Source organism: Erinaceus europaeus, chromosome 11 (assembly GCF_950295315.1).
Source record: "Erinaceus europaeus chromosome 11, mEriEur2.1, whole genome shotgun sequence".
NCBI lineage: Eukaryota > Metazoa > Chordata > Mammalia > Eulipotyphla > Erinaceidae > Erinaceus > Erinaceus europaeus.
Window position 1 is genome coordinate 75,710,960 of NC_080172.1, and position 21,097 is coordinate 75,732,056.

At 39.7% G+C, this 21,097-nt stretch overlaps 1 protein-coding gene across 4 annotated transcripts in view; it reads left to right on the forward strand.

The window, feature by feature from the left end:
- The window catches only part of FNBP1L (formin binding protein 1 like), a 183,312-nt gene that overhangs the window by 108,687 nt on the left and 53,528 nt on the right, over positions 1–21,097 (forward strand). For all 4 annotated transcript variants that reach the window (XM_060202098.1, XM_060202096.1, XM_060202097.1 and 1 more), the window contains one exon: positions 19,318–19,433. In XM_060202098.1, the coding sequence (XP_060058081.1) occupies positions 19,318–19,433 (116 nt within the window). The remainder of the gene's footprint in view (positions 1–19,317; positions 19,434–21,097) is intronic.

Here is a 21,097-nt window from a genome sequence, read left to right on the forward strand (position 1 = left end):
ATTTTATTCCCTTTTGTTGCCCTTGTTGTTTTATTGTTGTAGTTATTATTGTTGTTGTCATTGTTGGATAGGGCAGAGAGAAATGGAGAGAGGAGGGGAAGACAGAGAGGAGGAGAGAAAGATAGACACCTGCAGACCTGCTTCACCGCCTGTGAAGCAACTCCCCTGCAGGTGGGGAGCTGGGGTTGGAACCAGGATCCTTATGCCGGTCCTTGTGCTTTGCGCCACCTGCGCTTAACCCGCTGCGCTACAGCCTGACTCCCAACATGAATTTTTCAAGGTCCATCCAAGATTGGCTAAAAACAGTAAAGTCACCATTTTTTACAGCTGAGTAGTATTCCATTGTGTATATATGTACCACAACTTGCTCAGCCACTCATCTGTTGTTGGACACCTGGGTTGCTTCCAGGTTTTGCCTATTACATATTGTGCTGCTAAGAACATATGTGTACACAGATCTTTTTGGCTGGGTGTGTTGGGTTCCTTAGGATATATCCCCAGGAGAGGAATTGCAGGTAGGTCCATTTCTAGCCTTCTGAGAGTTCTCCAGACAGAGAGGTTGGACCAATGTACATTCCCACCAGCAGTGCAGGAGGGTTCCTTTGACCCCACAACCTCTCCAGCATTTGTTGCTGTTACCTTTTCTGATGTATGACATCCTCACAGGAGTGAGTGAGGTGTTATCTTATTGTTGTCTTTATGTGCGTTTCTCTGACAATCAAAGACTTGGAACATTTTTTTTCATGTGTTTCTCTGCCTTTTGGATCTCTTCTGTGGTGAATATTCTGCCTATGTCCCCTCCCCATTTTTGGATGGGGTTATTTGTTTTCTTGTTGAGTTTTCATAGTGTCCAGATTGTATTATCTACTACAGTTACTTAGTTCTTTTTATTTTTTTTTTAAAGCCATTGTAATTATTTCTAAAATGTCAGTCTGTTCCTACATTGGCTTCGGGTAGTCAGAGGTTTTTTAAAATTTGTTTTATGTATTTATACTCTGCAGTAGAACAGCAGTTTTTCTTCTTTTAGTTGCTTTTTGGCCACTTGACAAGTTTGACCTGGAGATTAAGTTTTGGTGGGTGGTCAGCTGTCTAGAGTTTTGTAAGCCTTTGTTAATGATTATAGTTCTAACCCCTGGCTGAGAAACATTGTTGTTAATTAGCAATTCTCAAGTCTGGATGACCATTGGAATCATCTTGGGAATTTAAAGGCAGTAACAACAAAACAAACTCCCAAGACCCACTCTGACCTCCTAAATCAGGATCTGTGGGAATGAGGCCCAGGGATTTGTATGTTTGGAAAATACCTATGATGGTGCTGATAATGCCAAGGCTTGAGTACCATCATTTTATTAGTTTGAAAATCTACACTTACGTCCAGTGAGGATATTAGAAAACTCTGTGCTTGGACTGCTTCCCATTCCTTTTCTACTCCTATTGAACTGCTTTTAGTAATACTAAAACATAATTTTTGTATACATTGTATATTTAAAGCAGTGTGGGATTTAAGAGAGGTTAAATATCTTGTCCAAAATGTCTTGTTAGTAGATGGAAGAACTGGGATTTAAATGCAAGCCTTTCTGTATTAGTCTCTGTTATTTATCATGAGTGTTGTCCACCTTTGTCCAATTAAAAAAAATTATTGCCACTAGGGTTACTGCTGGGGCTCTAGTATGACAAATCCAGCTACTCCCAGTGGCCATGTTTCCCCCCCCCCCTTTTTTCCTTCTATTTTACTGGATAGAACAGAGAGTAATTGAGAGGGAAGGGGACATAGGGAGAGAAAGAGGAGACACTTGTAGGCCTGCTTCACTTGTGAGCCATTCTCCCTGGAGGTGGGGAGCATGGGTTTGAACCTGGGTTCTTGAGCATGGGAATATGTGTGCTTTACCGGGTATGCCGCCACCCTGCCCCCTGTCCAACTGGAACTGGTTTTGTTGAAAGTTCAGGAGTAGAAAGGTTATTATTACCATTTTTTACTATAAGTCAGTTTTTATTTTTTTAACTTTAGTTATTAGATAGAGACAGATAAATTGATGGGGGGGAGGTAGGGAGGGAAAGGGAGAGAGAGAGACACCTGTAGCTCTACTTCAACACTCACGGGGCTTTCCCCCAGCAGGTGGGCATCAGGTCCTTGTACACTGTAATGTTTGTGCTTTACCAGGTGTGCCACCACCTGACTCCTATAAATTGATTTTTATTCACATGACACCTGAGTTAGTATTCCTGATTTCAGTTATTCTCTTCAAATAGAGATGTAAGGCACTAAGATGCTTCCTTCAAAGCTCATACATGTTTATATTGTGTTTTCAGAGGTGTCCGAGTGAAGGGAATGTTTGGATCAGTGGAGAGCTTATTATTATTTTTTTTATTTATAAAAAGGAAGCATTGACAAAACCATAGAATAAGAGGGGTACAACTCCACACAGTTCCCACCACCAAAACTCCATATCCCATCCCCTCCCCTCCCCTGATGGCTTTCCTATTCTTTAACCCTCTGGGAGTATGGACCCAAGATCACTGTGGGATGCAGAAGGTGGAAGGTCTGGCTTCTGTAATTGCTTCCCTCATGAACATGGGTGTTGACAGGTCGATCCATACTCCCAGCCTGCCTCTCTCTTTTCCTAGTAGGATGGGGCTCAGGGGAAGCAGAGCTCCAGGACACATTGGTGGGGTTGTCTGTCCAGGGAAGTCTGGTTGGCATCCTGCTAGCATCTGGAACCTGGTGGCTGAAAAGAGAGTTAACATACAAAGCCAAACAAATTGTTGAGCAATCATGAACCTAAAAGCTGGAATAGTGCAGATGAAGAGTTGGGGGGGGGAGTACTTATGTTTTAAGATCTTTATTTATTTATTTATTTATTTATTTTATAATTTGTTACTTTAGTCCTGGGGAGATAGCATAATGGTTATGCATGAAGATTTTCATGCCTGAGGCATTAAAGGTTCTAGTTCAGTTTTTTAAAAATATTTATTTATTCCCTTTTGTTGCCCTTGTTTTATTGTTGTAGTTATTGTTGTTGTTATTGATGTTGTTGTTGGATTGGACAGAGAGAAATGGAGAGAGGAGGGGAAGACAGAGGCGGGAGAGAAAGATAGACACCTGCAGACCTGTTTCACCGCCTGTGAAGCAACTCCCCTGCAGGTGGGGAGCCGGGGGCTAGAACCAGGATCCTCATGCTGGTCCTCGTGCTTTGCGCCACCTGCACTTAATCCGCTGCGCTACTGCCTGACTCCCTCTAGGTTCATAGGTTCAGTTCTAAGGACCACTATAAATCAGAGTTGTTCTGGGAGAAAAAAAAAAAAGAAAAACAATAGCAGTAACAACAACTTCTCAGTTTACTGTGAGGACCATGTTAGAATATTGATCACTGTGGTACAGTGAATTCTCTGTGAGATCCCCCCCCTTGAAGGGGCTTTGGGATGTATATATGTACCATACACAACCCAGTAGACCATCTTTTTATTTCTGTGCCTACTTTGTAAGGTAAATAAGTGGTGATACTACCATTTTCTAGAAAATGAGGGGAGGGAGAGACAGAGAGACACCTACAGCTCTACTTCACCACTCGTGAAGCTTTCCCCCTGCAGGTGGAAGACCAGGGGCTTGAACCAGGCTCCTTGTGCACTACAGTGCACGTGCTTAACCATTGCTATAGATTGGTAGCACAGACACCAAGCCCCAGTGATAACCCTGGTGTTTCACTATATAGAGTTAAGTGTATATCTTTCTATGTAAGTAGAAATAATGGTTATATTTGAGTGTATTGAATATATATATATATATACATATATATATATATACACATATATATATACACACACACACACACATATAGTTGTAAGCATTATATATTAAATATATGTGTGTGTAGTTTAGAGGGCCTTAGACTTGTTACATCAGTAACAGTGAGTATAGCTACAAAAGTAGCCAAACTGACTTATGTGTTTCTCTACTAAAAGGAATTAGAGTTCCATAAAGAAATAACTGATTCCAGGACCAGGACAGGGAAAGTACAAGGTGAACATGAAACATCTTGTATCAGAAAGTAAAGAAATATTCCAAGAATGAGGACAAGTTAAAATCAGACACTAAAAGAGGGAAGTTCCCACTTTTCAAATGTGGAACAGTTTGAGCACCAGAATAATAATGGTTATGAATGAAATAGGAACTTGGGAGTCTGAATTTTAAAATAAACGAAAAAGTGTAAAGTTAGATGAGGGAAAAGATATATCATGATTTTAACACTAATCACAAAAGGAAAAAGTCTTTATACTTTGGAGAGACCTAGTAGATATCACTTTAGTCAGTGGTCAGCTAGCATCATCAGTAGTGGCACTAATTGAAGTCATGTGCCTCTTAATTAGATGCAACCAGAAGGACATTGCATCATTTCCTGTCAGCGGTGAGTATGAAATCATGGGGAAAATATCAGATAAACTCAAATTGAGGTCATCATAAAAAATAATTGACTTGTAATCCTCATAAGTGTCATAAGGAAAACCGAGAATTTGTTACAGATTGACCAAGTCTAAGGAAACATGGAAATAAATAGTTGTAACCAGTCATTCAAGGCTGGTCTTACTATTGAAGAACATTATTGAAACAATTGTCAAAAATTGAGAGGGGTTTGAAAATTAGATGGTAGTATTGTGTCACTGTTTATTTCTTAATTTTTACTTGCTTTTTTTTTTTTTGCCTCCAGGGTTATTGCTGGGGCTCAGTGCCTGCACCATGAATCCACAGCTCCTGGAGGCCATTTCCCCCCCCCCTTTTGTTGCCCTTGTTGTTGTTGATGTCGCTCGTTGTTGGATAGGACAGAGAGAAATCAAGAGAGGAAGGGAAGACGGGGAGAGAAGGATAGACACCTGCTGACCTGCTTCACTTGTGAAGCGACTCCCCTGCAGGTGGGGAGCGGGGGGCTCAAACCTGGATCCTTACGCCTGTCCTTGCGCTTTGCACCAGGTGTGCTTAACCCATTGCACTACCGCCTGACCCCTGCTTGCTCTCTTTTTAATTGTGTACATTTCCCAGAATCTCTATTTCTAATTATGGAGGGGAAATGTAGTTTTAGAGTACAAATCATTTTTTTTCCAATATACATTTATTGAACATTTTCTGTGTATCAGTACTGTTCCAAAGCACTTTTAACTAATATTCTTTAAAAAAAAATTATTTACTTATTGGATAGAGGCAGCCAGAAATCGAGCAGGATGAGGGTGATGGAGAGGGACAGAGAGAGGGACCTGCAACACTGCTTCACACTTCAGAACTTTCTTTCTGTAGGTGGGGATCAGGGGCTTGAACCTGGGTCCTTGCACATTGTAACGTGCTCTCTCTCTCTCTTTTTTTTGCATTATCTTTATTTATTGGATAAATAGCCAGAAATCAAGAGGGAAGGGAGTAATAGAAGGGGGGAGACAGACACCTGCAGCACTGCTTTACCATTTGCAAAGCTTTCCTCTTGCAGGTGGGGACTGGGGCTTATACCTGGGTCCTTGAGCATTGTAACATGCGTGCTCAACCAGGTGCGCCACCACTTGGACCCCTTACCTAGTCTTTTCAGAGCCTTAAAAACATAGGGTTTAGTTCATTTTTTCCTGTTTTTTTTTCTTTTTATTTATTAGTGATTTAATATTGATTTACAAAATTATAAGATAATGGGTATAATTGCACACCATTCCCACCACCAGAGTTCTGGATCCCCAACGCCTCCATTGTAAGCTACAGTGGTTCTGCTAATGTTGCAGACACAGGTCACCTATCAGTTCTACAATTATCTATATTTGTATATGTTGGCACTTTTTTTTTTTTTTTTTTTGGTCTCAGGGTTATTGCCAGGGCTTGGTGCCTGCACCACGAATCCACTGCTTCTGGAGACCATTTTCCCCCTTTTATTGCCCTTGTTGTTCCATCATTATTGTTGTTATTATTGTTGGTGCTGTCGTTGGATAGGACAGAGAGAAATCGAGAAAGTAGGGGAAGACGGGGGGGGGGGTGAGGAGAAAGACACCTGCAGACCTGCTTCACTGCTTGTGAAGCGACTCACCTTCAGGTGGGGAACCGGGGGCTTGAACTGGGATCCTTACTCTCGTCCTTGTGCTTTGCACCATGTGTGCTTAACCTGTACTGCCCAACTCCCCAGCACTTTTTTTTTTAAAAAGTTTTTATCTTTTCTTCCTTTCCAAGTCACACATACTTATATTACTACATCCAAATGTCCCTCCCTTTTTCCTTTTCTCTTTCTGTGCCCTGATGGAGTTGTTGTTCTGAGCCTCTGTTCATCTTCCCCCCTATCATTTTTATTCCACTGGGAGTATGGGTCAAATTTATTTTTGGGGTGCAGAAGGGGGAGTGCTGGTTTCTGTAATTGCTTCTCCACTGGACATGGTTATTGGCAGGTCAATCCATACCCTCAGCCTGTTTCTATCCCTAGTGGGGCAGGCCTCTGGAGAGGTGAGGTTTTGGGACACATTGGTGAGTTCATCCTCCCCCGGAAGTCAGAATGGAATCATAGTAGCTTCTGCAACTTGGTGGCTGAATGGGGCATGATATAAAGCAGGATAAAATGATTAATGAACAGGAGGAGCCAAAAAGCAAGAAGAACAGAGCAGATGAAAACATGGATCTTAGAGTGGAAGGAAGTTAGGAAGTCCATTCTAGGCATGATCCTAGGGGCCCACAACTATCATGGTTTTTGTTTGAGTTTGATAGCTGACAGGGAGTTGGGCAAAAATATTGTTTGAGAAGATGGTGTCAGAGTAGAGGCCTAGAAAATTGGGTTAAGGCCAAGAGTAGCTCCCATTCTTGAAAATAAATCTATGAATAAAATGAACTGTTTACTTCATCCTCCTGACCCAGGGCCCATTTATATATTTATATCAGGATAGGAGCCTGTGTAGCCTCTGGGGCCCTGTTGGTCTGAACTCATAGTTCATGACCAGACCTGGGAACATTGCAGGCAGCAGTTATTTCAGCAAAGGATTCAGTACAACTCATTTTTTCATCCCTGTCAGTCTACTTAAAAGCGTATGCCTTTCTGTTAGTTTCTTCCTGTTTATCTTGTCTGTGTCTAGTATATAAGTTTTTTAATTATCTTTATTTTATTTATTTGGTAAAGACAGCCATAAATCAAGAGGGTGATAGAGACAGAGAGACACTTGCAACACTGCTTCACCACTTGCAAAACTTTTCCCCTGTTGGTGGGGACCTGGGGCTTGCACCTGGGTCTTTGCTCATTGTATCCTGTGCTCAACCAGGTGGGCCACCAGCTGGCTCCTGTGTCTAGTATTTTAATTTCTTTTTTTAAAAAAAATATTTATTTTATTTATTTATTCCCTTTTGTTGCCCTTGTTTTATTGTTGTAGTTATTATTGTTGTTGTCGTTGTTGGATAGGACAGAGAGAAATGGAGAGAGGAGGGGAAGACAGAGGAGGAGAGAAAGATAGACACTTGCAGACCTGCTTCACCGCCTGTGAAGCGACTCCCCTGCAGGTGGGGAGCCGGGGTTGGAACCGGGATCCTTATGCCGGTCCTTGTGCTTTGCGCCACCTGCGCTTAAACCGCTGCGCTACAGCCCGACTCCCTAGTATTTTAATTCCTTAGCAGACCTGTTACCCTAACTGTTCTTGTTTAGTTCTTGTTAGCACTCAGCTCTTGTAGTGAAACTGTTTGCAGTACACCTCCCCCATTAAGGTGAGACACATGTTTAGTAGTACATTTGCCACATTAACACATATTTGAGCCCCAAGTACTGTGCCACTTAGTTTTCAAAAAAAGATTTCAGCCCTGAATTTTTTGTTGCCCATGTTTGACATTTCTGTTGCCAAAATCTGTCTAAATCATAACTTTAGTTTATCTATACGTAATTTCTTAATTCTATTATTATTATTATTTCGACTAGAGCAGTGCTCAGCTCTGGTTTCTGGTGGTGCTGGGGATTGAACCTGAGATCTCAGAGCCATAGGCATGAAGTCTTTTGCATGAACATTATGCTCTCTTCTCAGCTCATAATTTAATTCTTAATATAAAAAATTTCAGTGCTGCTTATGAAAATATATCATAAAAATTATTCTCGGCTACCTCTGCTTTCAAAAAATAGTAGAGAGTATATATATATATATATATAAATATAGCCAAATTATCTCAGCATTTAACCCATACTTAGATACTAGGGGTAGTATGAGATAACTTTTTGGAGTTACTCCCATGAATGAATATACCAGAAACTAGATGTCTCATCATATTAGAGTTGGAAATCCCATTTGTTCAGTAAGTAGTAAATACAGCCTAAAACATTTACTTAACTGTTTGTACTGATTTGAAGGTGCAGAACAGGAAAAACAGATTAATATATCTGAATTTTTAATGCAATTCTGTTACTTAGCTCTATTTCCTTAGACAAATAGTTTAATCTCTAGGCCTTAGTTTCTCATCTGTAAATATAAAGAGACTAATCTTTGAGGTCCTTTCTAACTAAAGGCCTATGATTAGTCCTGTTCCTATTGAAAGCCTCAAACTGGGGCAAAGGGTGACTAGTGTAAATGGAAAATGAATTCAGGGGAAGAAAGCCAAGAAACCTAGAGAGACTATGCAAATGAATGCTTCTTAGCATTATCCTATTTTAGAGGATTCATCAACAATTGATTGCATATACATAAAGACTGATTCTGCTCTTAACTCTTCTGCTAATTATGTTTTCATCTCCCGGGGAACAATACTGTGTTGGTGTGAGGATTGTGAAACAGTGGCAGGAAGTGAGTGACCCAGTGTAATAGCAACCAGGGACAGTGATGGCAGCAGATCCAGCAGGAAATCTAAACCAGAGAAAGGAGTATATAAAGTGAACTAGATTTCAAATAATTAATCTTAGTGACCCTGAGAGGTGGCTTCAAGACTGCCATGAATGCTTTTATCATTATGAGGCCCTGCATTCCATTCCCAAAGATAACACTAAGGGAACTCTGTTGAAGAGGTACTTTGGTGTCTCTACTCTGCCCAGCCCCATTGTAGAATAAATTGGGCCAAGTGGGCAAAATTTAGGTATCCTGTATAGATAAGACCTATGTTCATTCACCCTCACTATATTAAAAAAAAGGAAGGGGGAGGGGAAAAGGAGGCAATTCCAAACACTAGTTCTGATTTTTACAATTAACTAATTACTGAATGGTCCTGGGTTTAAGGTTGGCGTCTTACAGAAGCATTACTTGCTGAACAGTAGAGAGACTAGTGTGAAACAAAGATGAAAACGATAGAACCCCCAAATCATAAAGGAACTATGAAGTGAAAGGGTTGTGTGGAAAGCTGGATTGTCAGTATTGATGCTATGGTATTGTCAGAAATTGCAGGATTGGGGCCAAGTGATGGTCACCTGGTAGAGCACATACACTTGCCATGCTCGGGGACCTTGGTTTGAGCCTGTTTCCCACCTGCAGAAGGGGAAGCTTCAGGAGCAGTGCAGAAAGTCTGCAGGTGTGTCTCTCCCTCCTCACCCCCCCATTTACACACATCCTTTATTTCCTCCTCCCCTTTCATTTTTTATCTTTCCAATCTAAATAATAATAAAAAGTAAAAATGACTTCTGGAAGCTGTGGGTTCCTTGTGAAGGCACTGGACCCCAGTGATAACTCTGGTGGCAGAAAAAAATAAGAAATGAAAATTATAGGAGTAAATGAAGAAGTTAAATACATTGGTGCAGACTTTGCTTCACATAGGAGGTATGTAAACCTATTTTGGATCAGTTATTTAAAATCTGCCTGATAGGACACATCTTAATTTTTTCATCCCCCTCTGCAGTTGAGGGGACCTGGGGCTCAAAGCTGGGTCCTTGCACATGGTAAAATGTACTTAACTGGTTGCACCACTGCCTAGTCCCCTACTGGCATTTAAAAATCCATTTGATTGTTTTCTTTCTTTCCTCCACAGCACCTTCCATTTAGAGAGCAATGCATTTTGTCTTTTTTATTATCTTCCCAGTTTAGAATGTCAGTGCTATGTTTATAGGGGACTTTTTTCATTTTGTTTATAGATGCATCTTCAGTGACTCAGAGTATTATGACTCATTAAAACTTTGACACTTTTTAAATTTTTAATTACATTTTTAAAATTTACTTTTTCCCTTTTATTGCCCTTGTTTTAATAGTTTGTTGTTTTTATTGCTGTCATTGTTGTTGGATAGGACAGAGAGAAATGGAGAGAGGAGGGGAAGAAAGAGAAGGGGAGAGAAAGATAGACACCTGCAGACCTGTTTCACCGCTTGTGAAGCGACTCCCCTGCAGGTGGGGAGCCAGGGGTAAGAACCAGGATCCTACGGATCCTTGCGTTTTGTGCTGTGTGCGCTTAACCTGCTGCACTACTGCCCGTTCCCCCCTTTTTAATTTTTTGTTATCTATCTATCTATCTATCTATCTATCTATCTATCTATCTATCTATCTTTATTGGAGACAGCCAGAAATTGAAAAGGCAGGGGAGATAGAGAGGAAGAGATAGAGAGGGAGAGAGATAGATTCCTTGCAGCACTGTTTCACCACTTGGAATGCTTTCCCCCTGCAGGTGGGGACTGGGGACTCGAACTCAGGACTTTGCATATAATAACATGTGCTCAACCGGGTGTGCCACTGCCCAGCCCCAGCAGACTATTTTAAGTGCTCTTTGTTTTTTAATTTCCTTTTGCCTCCAGGCTTATCTTGGGGGCTCAGTGCTGCCACTACGAATCCCCTACTCCTGGTGGCCATTTTTCTTTCTTTTTTTTTTTTTTTTTTTAAGTATTTATTTTCCCTTTTGTTACCCTTGTTGAAAGTTTTTAAAATATTTCTTTATTTTTCCCTTTTGTTGCCCCCCCTTTTTTATTGTTGTAGTTATTGTTGTTGTGACTGATGCCATTTGTTGTTGCATAGGACAGAAAGAAATGGAGAGAGGAGGGGAAGACAGAGTGGAAGCGACTCCCCTACAGGTGGGGATCCTTAATGCCAGCCATTGCGCTTTGCACCACGTGCGCTTAACCCGCTGCGCTGCCAGGCTCCCTCATTTTCATTTTTATTGGATAGGACAGAGAAATTGAGAGAGGAAGGGGAGATAGTGAAGGGGAGAGACAGATACCTGCAGACCAACTTCAGTACTTCTAAAGCGACCCCCCTGCAGGTGGGAATTGGGAGGTTTCAACTGAGATACTTGTGCTGGTCCTTGCGCTTCTTACTATCTGCACTTAACCCAATGCGTTACTGCCCGCCCCCCACATTCATATATTATTTACTTTGAAATTTAAGACTAGTGTATTTGACCAGGTTTAGATAAGCAAATCTGACCACTAAAATTGTTAATGCCACTGCTGAATTTAATATTATGGGAGTGCTAGTGAACAAAATCAAAGAGCATTTGTGAGGCTGCGGAGATAGTTTAGTGGTAGAGCACAGGGCTTGCATGCAGGCTCCAGGTTTAGTCTTGGCACCACACATACCAGGCCTGAATGTTGTTCTTTGTTTTTCTGGCTCATAAAAACAAATGTAATGAAAAATCAAGATAATTGTGATCCTTTGTTTAGTAACTCTCCTTTCTATGAAGTATGTTTTTGTTCACATTGTATCCTCAATGCCAGCATCAATGTCAATACTCACTGAATTAAATGAGTAAATAATAAACATCAGGGAGTCGGGCTGTAGCGCAGCGGGTTAAGCGCAGGTGGCGCAAAGCACAAGACCGGCATAAGGATCCCGGTTCGAACCCCGGCTCCCCACCTGCAGGGGAGTCGCTTCACAGGTGGTGAAGCAGGTCTGCAGGTGTCTATCTTTCTCTCTTCCTCTCTGTCTTTCCCTCTTCTCTCCATTTCTCTCTGTCCTATCCAACAACAACTACAACAATAAAACAACAAGGGCAACAAAAGGGAATAAATAAATTAAATAAAATAAAAGAAAAAAAAGAAAAATCTAAAAAAAAATAATAATATCCATCAATACCAAGAACACTGTTGATGCTTTATTTACATTTCAATTAATGTTCTCACTTTAGAGGCATGCATTTCTTTACTCTGGGCGTTTGGTTTTAGAACATAAGGCTCAGGTTAAGAGTTGATAAGTGACACCAGTTTAAATGGGAGATAAACATAATTAGATTCTGCACTTAGAATTTACAGTTTACTAAAAGATGAGCAAATGCTTTTCATGATGATAGAGAACATTAACAGACTATTTGCACATAGTCACTATAGTATTTACATTTGGTTTGATATACCATGTGCTATTTTAATCCACTAATATACCCTCAAATAAATTTTACGTAAAAAGTGAAAGCTATCAGACGAGTTCCTGCAAAACACATATTTGCACCTGTAGTTAAAAGACAAAATCATTAGAAAAGAAATACAAGTAGTAAAGTTAATTTTTTTTAATGTTTTAGGTCATCTGTGATAATACTACCCTTGGCCAGTTTCACCATTCTTTATTTTTTAGAGAGAGAGAGAGAAGGTAGGGAAAAGATAACTCTGAACTGTTTCTGTATCCTTGGAGCTTTCCCAGTGCTGTTCTTGGTATTCCCATGTGGTGCTGGGCTTTGAACCCACGGACCTCATACTTGGTAAGGCATTCACTCTACAGAGTAAATTATCTCTTTACCCTACCTTTAAAAAAAAAAACACATAATATTCCTCAGTATATTTTGGTGGGGGGATAGATGTTTACCTTGAGTATAAATTGATTTTTTAAAATTTTATTTATTAATGAAAGGAATAGGAGGAGAGAAAAAAACAGAGATCACTCTGGCACATGTGCTGCTGGGGACCAAACTCGGGATCTTATGCCTGAAAGTCCAACACTATCTATTGTGCCACCTCTCGACCTCTAAACTGATTTCTTAGCTCCTGACACAAGGGAAAGTTTATACAGTTCCATATGACTTGAAGAATGGGAGAAATCAGTTGCTATTTTATTTTTTAGATAAGTATGTCCATTACTTACTTTCTTATTTTTTTTTAATTTGATAGGGCAGAGAGAAATTGAGAAGGGAGGGGAAGATAGAGAAGGAGAGAGCTAGAGAGACACCTGAAGACTTGCTTCACCACTCATGAAGCTTCCCCCTGTTGCAAGTGGGAAAAGGCTTGAACCTGGGTCCTTGAACATGGTAATATGTGCATTTAGCCAAGTACACTACCAAACCCCTCTTTTCTCTTTCTTTGTCTCTTTCTTTTCTTTCTTTCTTTCTTTCTTTCTTTCTTTCTTTCTTTCTTTCTTTCTTTCTTTCTTTCTCTTTTTCTTTCCTTTAATATTTTTCATTCATTTATTATTGGATAGAGACAGAGAGAAATTGAGAGGGTAATAGGAGATAGGGAGAGACAGAGAGACACCTGGAGGCCTACTTCACCACTTGTGAAGCTTTCCCCATGCAGGTGGGCATTAGGGGCTTGAACTTGGGTCCTTCCGCACTGTAATGTGTGAGCTTCATCAGCTGTGCCACTCTCTGGTCCCTTGATTGTTATTTCTTTAACATATTTTTTGATAGTACTTTGGTATTCTAAAGTGCTGGAGAAGCTTTGGCAGACAATGAGCCATAAAGTAAGTCCAAACTAGGACAGCAAAGTCATTCTTTTTAGTGGAGAAAGCATTTTTTAAAAAAGCCATTGTCACCCTTGGTGCATTAGTAAAAGTCCTTTGTTGGGACTTCATTTGAATGCAAGACTGTTAAAGTAATTAGCAGTCAAGTATTGAATATTAAATAGTGACTTCTAAAAATATTTTGTGATACATTATATAGATTTTTGTTAAAATTTATTAGATATATAATTAAAATAACTTGCATGTAGTATATATTATACTTTATTACAGTAGAAATCTGGAAGACCATGGTTCATGTGAATTATGCCAAATAACATGGACATTTAAGTTGGTGTTGATGCCAACTTTAATTTAGAATCTTTTGTATTCCTAGGGAATAGATAAAATAACTTGAAACATTTCACAAAATTAAAAAAGAATGCTTAACAAAAGGTGGACTTGCGATGTTTGGATTAGTTAAGTGAACACATTAACAATATGACTTCCTCATTGGTGTGTTCACATGTGATGCTTACTGACCATCTTTTAGTTTGAGTTCTCTCCTACAGATAATTTGAGCCCTGCCATATATGGGGAAAACCATCAGAACCTGTAGGACTTTCATTTGGAATTGTCATTATCTACTTTAAATTTCTTTCACTTAAAACTTTTATTTTTGTTTCACTGGAAAGGAAAGGTGTTGTCCAGTTTTAAACAAGTATACAAGGACAAAGATCCTCCCTCCTACCACCCTTCCCTTTTTGTCTCTAGGGCATCAGTGGACATTTGTGCTTACACTATTCACTACTCCCAGCAAACCCCCCCCCCCCCCCATATTGAAGGTCAGAGACAGAGGAGAGACATAATGCTCTTTTGCAGTAGTGAGGGACTTGAATCTGAACTTTCTTGAATTTAAATAGGAGGTATGTTATGTACAATGATGTAGAGGAATTCCTTAAAAATTTTAGGAGTGAGAGAGTGGGGCGGTAGTGCAGCGGGATAAGTGCATGTGGCGCGAAGCGCAAGGACCGGCATAAGGGTCCCTGTTCAAGCCCCTGGCTCCCCACCTGCAGGGGGGTTGCTTCACAGGCAGTGAAGCAGGTCTGCAGGTGTCCTTCTCTCCCCCTGTCTTCCCCTCCTCTCTCCATTTCTCTCTGTCCTAGCTAAGAACAACGACAACAACAACAATAACTACAACAACAATAAAAAACGGGCAACAAAAGGGAATAAATAAATATAAAAAATATTTTAAAAAATTTCAAGAGTGAAGGTGTTGGAAAGGTCCGTTAAGGGGAGAAAAGAGGATATTGTACTCAGCTAATAGTCCGGAATACATCTGTAGAAATAAGAATAGTGGCAAAGATAGAGTGAACAAGGATGTAAGAATAAACTGCCTATTGCAGTGATTTAATATTACTTATTTCTAACATGGAGGTGGTTTCAGAACACTTAATTTGCACGTTTACTTAGACTCGGTCCTTTTTCTGGCGTTTCATCATGCAAGGTATTTGCTGCCATGGAATAGAGAGAAAAGGATGATCTTGGACTTTACAATTTAAGTGACTTTAGGCAAAGAGGGAGATAAAACTCCGCTTCATCATTCATGGAGACCTCTAGGTGCTGTTCATAGTGCTCTCATGAAGCAGGAGGAGATCAAACCTGAATTGGAAAGGGTACTTGCTCATTATGGACATGTAAATCAAGATGACATTTCAGTATTAGTTCACATCTGTGATACTAACCTTAGACCATTAACTGTCAGCTGGGGATGCAACTCTCAGATGTCTATCTAAAGAACACACACACAAAACAAATTTACTGATAAAAAGATAAATGTATCCTGTGTTCATTGCAGCATATTTGCAATACTTGAAACCTGTGCACACACAGTGGAAAAGGTTAGATCTTGTGACATCATCGGTGCATGAACAGTCTCTTGTTAAATCAGTCAGGAGGAGAAAGATAAAGATGGATGATCTCATTTCTAAGGGGGATATAAAGAGTGAAAGCAAGGGGACAAAGTCAAACAAAAACAAACTCTTGGTCTTTGACAAAATAACTAATGTTACCATAGGAGAGAGTGAAGAGTTAGTTAAGATGAATTACCTCATTCATAGGTAGAATCTAAAAAAGCAAAGAGCAAGACATAATAGAGTGTGAAACCTTAATGAACTGGTCTATTGAAGCAGATTTGGTGACCAAGGTGGGGAGTGGGCAATGCTAAGAGGGTTTAGAAATTTAATACCCTATGGTAGAAGAGGATGATAGTTTGATTTAGTGTGAAATATGCTGACCCCCATTTTGGGGAACTGGGCAACTGTACCTTTGTGCCAACAACATTCCTGTAAATCATAATTTCTTGAAAAAAGAAATCTTTAAAATAATTATAGGAAACTTTTTTTCTCTTTTAGGAAACACTTTTGGATAAATTATATGCTGAAAGTTTAGTTTATGATTAGAATACGGTTGTGTCTGACATTTCAGATTATGTTATTTAGCTGTTTCAGTAATGAGTATAGTTTCAGGCTAGATGTTGCAGGTTCAGTTTCTTGACAAAAAGTGAATAGTGTAGTGGTCTGGGGGGATGTTCCAGTGGATGAAGTATTGGACTCTCAAGCAGGTGGTCCTGAGTTCAGTCCCCGGCAGTATGTGTACCAGAGTGATGTCTGGTTCTTTCTCTCCTATCTTTCTTATTAATAAATAAAATCTTAAAAAAAAAAAAGAATAAAAATTAAAGTGAATAGTGTACAATACAGTGGCTCTGGCACATATAAAAGTTATGGTTATACTACACAGTTAAATCTGCAAGAGTACTTCCTAGAGATAATACTGTATCTTAATTAAAGCACTTTATTTCTAAAAAGTTTTTTAAAAATTTATTTATTTATTTAATATTGGATAGAGGCAGAGAGAAATTTAAGAGAGGGAGATAGAGAGAAGGAGAGACAGACACCTGCATTCCTGCTTCACCTCTCAAGAAGCTTTCCCCCTGCAAGTGGGACCAGGGATTGAACCCAGGTCCTTATGCACTATGGTGTGTGCGCACAACCACGTGAGCCATCACCTGGCCCCTTTCTTTCTCACTTTCTTTCTTTCTCTCTCTCTGTTCCTCCCTCCCTCCCTCCCTCCCTCCCTCTCTCTCTCTCTCTCTCTCTCTCTCTCTCCCTTTCTTCCTCTCTTTCTTTCTTTCTTTCTTTCTTTCTTTCTTTCTTTCTTTCTTTCTTTCTTTCTTTCTTTCTTTCTTTCTTTCTTTCTTTCTTTTTCATTTGTTCATGAAGAAGATAGGAAAGAGAAAGGACCAGACATCACTCTGGTACATGTATTGCCAGGGATTGAACTCAGGACCTCATACTTGAGAGTCCAATCCTTTATCTGCTGCACCACTTCCCAGACCACACTGGCCCCTTTCTAAAAAACGTTTACCATTATTTTATCCCTTAGCAAGTTGTCATCTTTTTCCTTCTTGCCTCATTGTTGATGGATACTGATCAGAGTGGTGATTGTTGAAATCTGAGGGTAGCTGTGGCAATTTCTTAATATAAGGTAATGAAGTTTGCCATATTGATTGACTTTTCATAAAAATTTCTCTGTGTAGCTTGCAATGCTGTTTGATAACACGACAGAACTGTCTTTTAAATTAGGAGTTCTCTCAAACTGACACTTATTTTGTCAAGTTTATGTAATATTTATCTAATTTATGTAATATACTAGACCATTTGTATCATCTTAAAAGTAAGGTCTTTTGAGGATAGAGAGAGAGGATAGGGTAATATTTTGTTATGTGTAGGTACAGTGTTTTACTGCATTATAGAATAAATCACAACAACTCAGTACTATGAGGTAGATAATGAGACTCCCAGTTTGTGGTGGAAAAAGTCCAGAAAGCCTTGGTAACTTGTTCAGATTCAAGCATCTGATAGAGATAGATATCAGAATTTGAATCCTGACATATATGATTCTGTTCAGCCAAACAGTACATTGATGTGTGGTACCTGACTCATGTGTTGCTTATGCCTTCGGAGTTCAAAGTTGAAAAACATAATGGCTATGCAAAGATTCATTCCTAAAGCACCAAAGGTCCCAGGTTTAGTCCCCAGTACCACTATAAGCCAACGAGTTGAGCAGTGCTCTGGTAAAGAAAAACAACAACAACAACAAAAACAAACTAAGAAATGATTCCTGTCCTCAATACAGCATGGCAAGTTAATATGCTAGTATAGGGACCCTAGGGAATTCAGAGCAATACCATTAGCTGCATTCTGAGAGTTTAGGGTCATTTCTAGCGGTTTGTTTTCAGGAGTGCCTGATCTGAATCTCAAGCGAGGAATAAAAAGTTAATCGAAAAATGGTGATGATAAGACATGGGAATGTAAATTGGTTGTTTCAGTCCCTGTAGAAAAATAGGCTGGAGGTTCCTCAGAACACTAGCAATGAACCTACCCTATAATTTAGCCTTTCCTCTTCTATAAAATAATCTATCCAGGGAGTTGGGCAATAGTGCAGCGGGTTAGGCGCATGTGGTGTAAAGCGCTAGGACTGGCATTAAAGGTACTGGTTCGAGCCCCCGGCTCCCCACCTGCTGGGGAGTCACTTCACAGGCAGTGAAGCAGGTCTGCAGGTGTCTATCTTTCTCTCCCCCTCTCTGTCTTTCCCTCCTCTCTCCATTTCTCTCTGTCTGTGACATCAACAACAACAACAATAATAATAACCCCCCAAAACAAGGGCAACAAAAAGGAAAATAAATAAATATTAAAAAATATAAAGTAAAGCAAGAAACTCTAAATAGGGAGAAGTGGGAAAGGGTAGAGCTAGCATTGGGGACCCACTGTATAATGATGAAGTGGGACTTGGGTTGGTGGTGGGGTAGGTGTTGCTGTACCTATCATGAGGAGATAGGAAATTGTACCTATGTGTTAACAACTGTCCTGCAAACCATTGTTTCCCCAGTAAAATGACTGGAGTGGGAGATGATGACCACAAGACAGTATTACAGCTAGGGAGAGCCATATGTGTACAGGCATTCAAGCATCAAGTTTCTTGAGTTATACTGAGTAACTTGCTTTTGTTTAGTTCTTCTTCCTTCTTCCTTCTCCTTCGTTGTCCTAGGATTTCTTTTCTCTTTTTTAATTAATTTTTAAATTATATTTATTTATTTATTTTACTGGATAGAGACAGCCAGAAATTGAGAGGGAAAGGGGTGATAGAGAAGGAGAGACAACACTGCTTCACCATTTGCAAAGCATTCCCCCTGCAGGTGGGGACTGGGGACTTGAACCTGGGTTCTTGCGCTTTGTAACGTGCACTCAACCAGGTGCATCACCACCTGGCCCCTCTTGTATAATTCTTAAAAGATGAGGTGGGTGGAAATTAGGAAGAACATAGGTTTTTCCTTTTATATTATTCTTGTTAAAATATTTGTGCATAAGAGCCTTTGAGGTAATTCAATCTGCTAAACTGTATGCTTTGCATGTGTGAGCACCTAAGTATATTCTGGGCACTGCACATGATGGAGTGGTGCTCCATTCACTCTCATTCATAAAATCGCCAAATCTTTTAAGATATTTTGAGACTGGTGGACTGGGAGGTGGCACAGTGGGTACAGTGTGTGTGATGCCCTGAATTCTGTACCTGGTGTTGGGTGGTCCACCATGATCCTCTGGTTTTCATTCTCTTATGTTAGTAAATCTATTTAAAAAAATATTCTGATGCTATTTAAGCATATTGTACAATATTTCAAAATAAATATTTTTAATGTACATAAATTCTAAACTTCAGTGTTTTTTTATCTTTCTTTTATAGGATCAGTTCGACAGTCTAGACAAACATACACAATGGGGAATTGACTTTTTGGAAAGATACGCCAAATTTGTTAAAGAGAGAATAGAAATTGAACAGAACTATGCGAAACAATTAAGGTAAGTTTATCTTTTATTCAGTCCCTAGAAAGGAAATATATTTAAATAGTTTAATGTTATATAGTCAATGTTAAATTATTTTTCATCAGCATTAAACTAAATAATGAGGTGGCTGGCTTGGTGTAATAATCCACCTGTATCATTGTCTGGTACCACATGGAGTATTGGCTAGCTCTACTTAGAGTAGGTTTCATTCCAAAAATATATTTACATTTTTGTTATATGGGAAACTGGGGAATGTTATGCATGTACAAACTATTGTATTTACTGTTGAATGTAAAACATTAATTCCCCAATAAAGAAGTAAAAATAAATAAAATATTTTTTTAAAAAAGAAAAAACAAAAATATATTTACATTTTAAAGTCAAGAAACAAAAATACGGGGGTGGGGGTGGGGGGATGGCCCATCCAGTAGAGCATAGTGTTTGCTGTGTATGAAGATACATATTCAAGCCCCTAACCATCACATGAAAGCACATAGGGAAGTATGAGTGGTGAAGCAGTGCTACAGTGTCTTTCCTTTATTTCTCTTCCTCTCATTGCCTCTGTCTTTCACCTTCTGTTTAGAGAATAAAGAGTCCACCAGGAATGGCAAAATTGTGCAGTGCAGAATCCCAATGATAATTCTGGCAGCAAAAAGAGAGAAAACAATAGTAGCACATGATTTGTATTGTGCAGTTTTATTCTCCTGTTACCTTTTTTTTTTTTTTTTTTGCTTTAATAACTTTGAAAGCACTAGAAAATTGCTTTAGTTTTTCATTTCTTTAGGGTTGCTAAGACTTGAAATTGAGTGTGTGCTAAACTGTCTTTCTATGAAAGATTAGTTACATATTAATGACAAGTAATTTTTAGAATGCTTTAGGGATAAAAAATTTAAAGATTTACTTGTTTTTGGTGCGGGGGGGGGGGGGGATGGAGTGAGGGAGGAAGGAAGTGAGGGAAAGAGATGTAAGACCAACCAGAGCAGATCTAGGATTATGGCAGTGCCAAAAATTGATCCTGTGGCCTTAGGCATGCAAGTACTGTGCTCTAGTATTGAACAACCTTTCCCACTCACTTTAAGCTTTCGTCTGAAGGAAAAAAGTTTTAAGTGAAATTAGAGCCCATTCGTTAGCTTAACGACTCTGTTCAGTGAGCTCTTGGGCACAAATTCCACTTAAAACTACGTCATTCACTAAGCAAAACTTGGACTAGAGTTGGTGTACTGCACTTGGGGTGGGGAGTACAGGGAGGGTTCAGGTCCTGGAACATGATGGCAGAGGAAGACCTCGTGGGTGGTTGTATTGTCATGTGGAAATGTTACACATGTACAAACTGTTGTATTTTACTGTCGACTGTATACCACTAATCCCCCAATTAACAAAAAATGGACTGGTTTATGGCGCACCTGGTTTAGTGCACATGCTACAGTGCACAAGGACCTGGGTTCGAGCCCCTGGTCCCCACCTGCAGGGGAAAGCTTTGCGTGAGTGGTAAAGCAGGTCTGCAAGTGTCTCTCTGTCTCTCTCACTTTCTAACTTTCCTCCTCCTCTTAGTTTCCGGCTGTCTGTATCCAATAAATAAAGATAATAAAAATTAAAAAAAAAAAGCCACCTAAGTGGTCCAGGTTTGAGCCCCAGCATCATCATATGGGAATGTCATGACACTAGGGGAGACTCCAGAG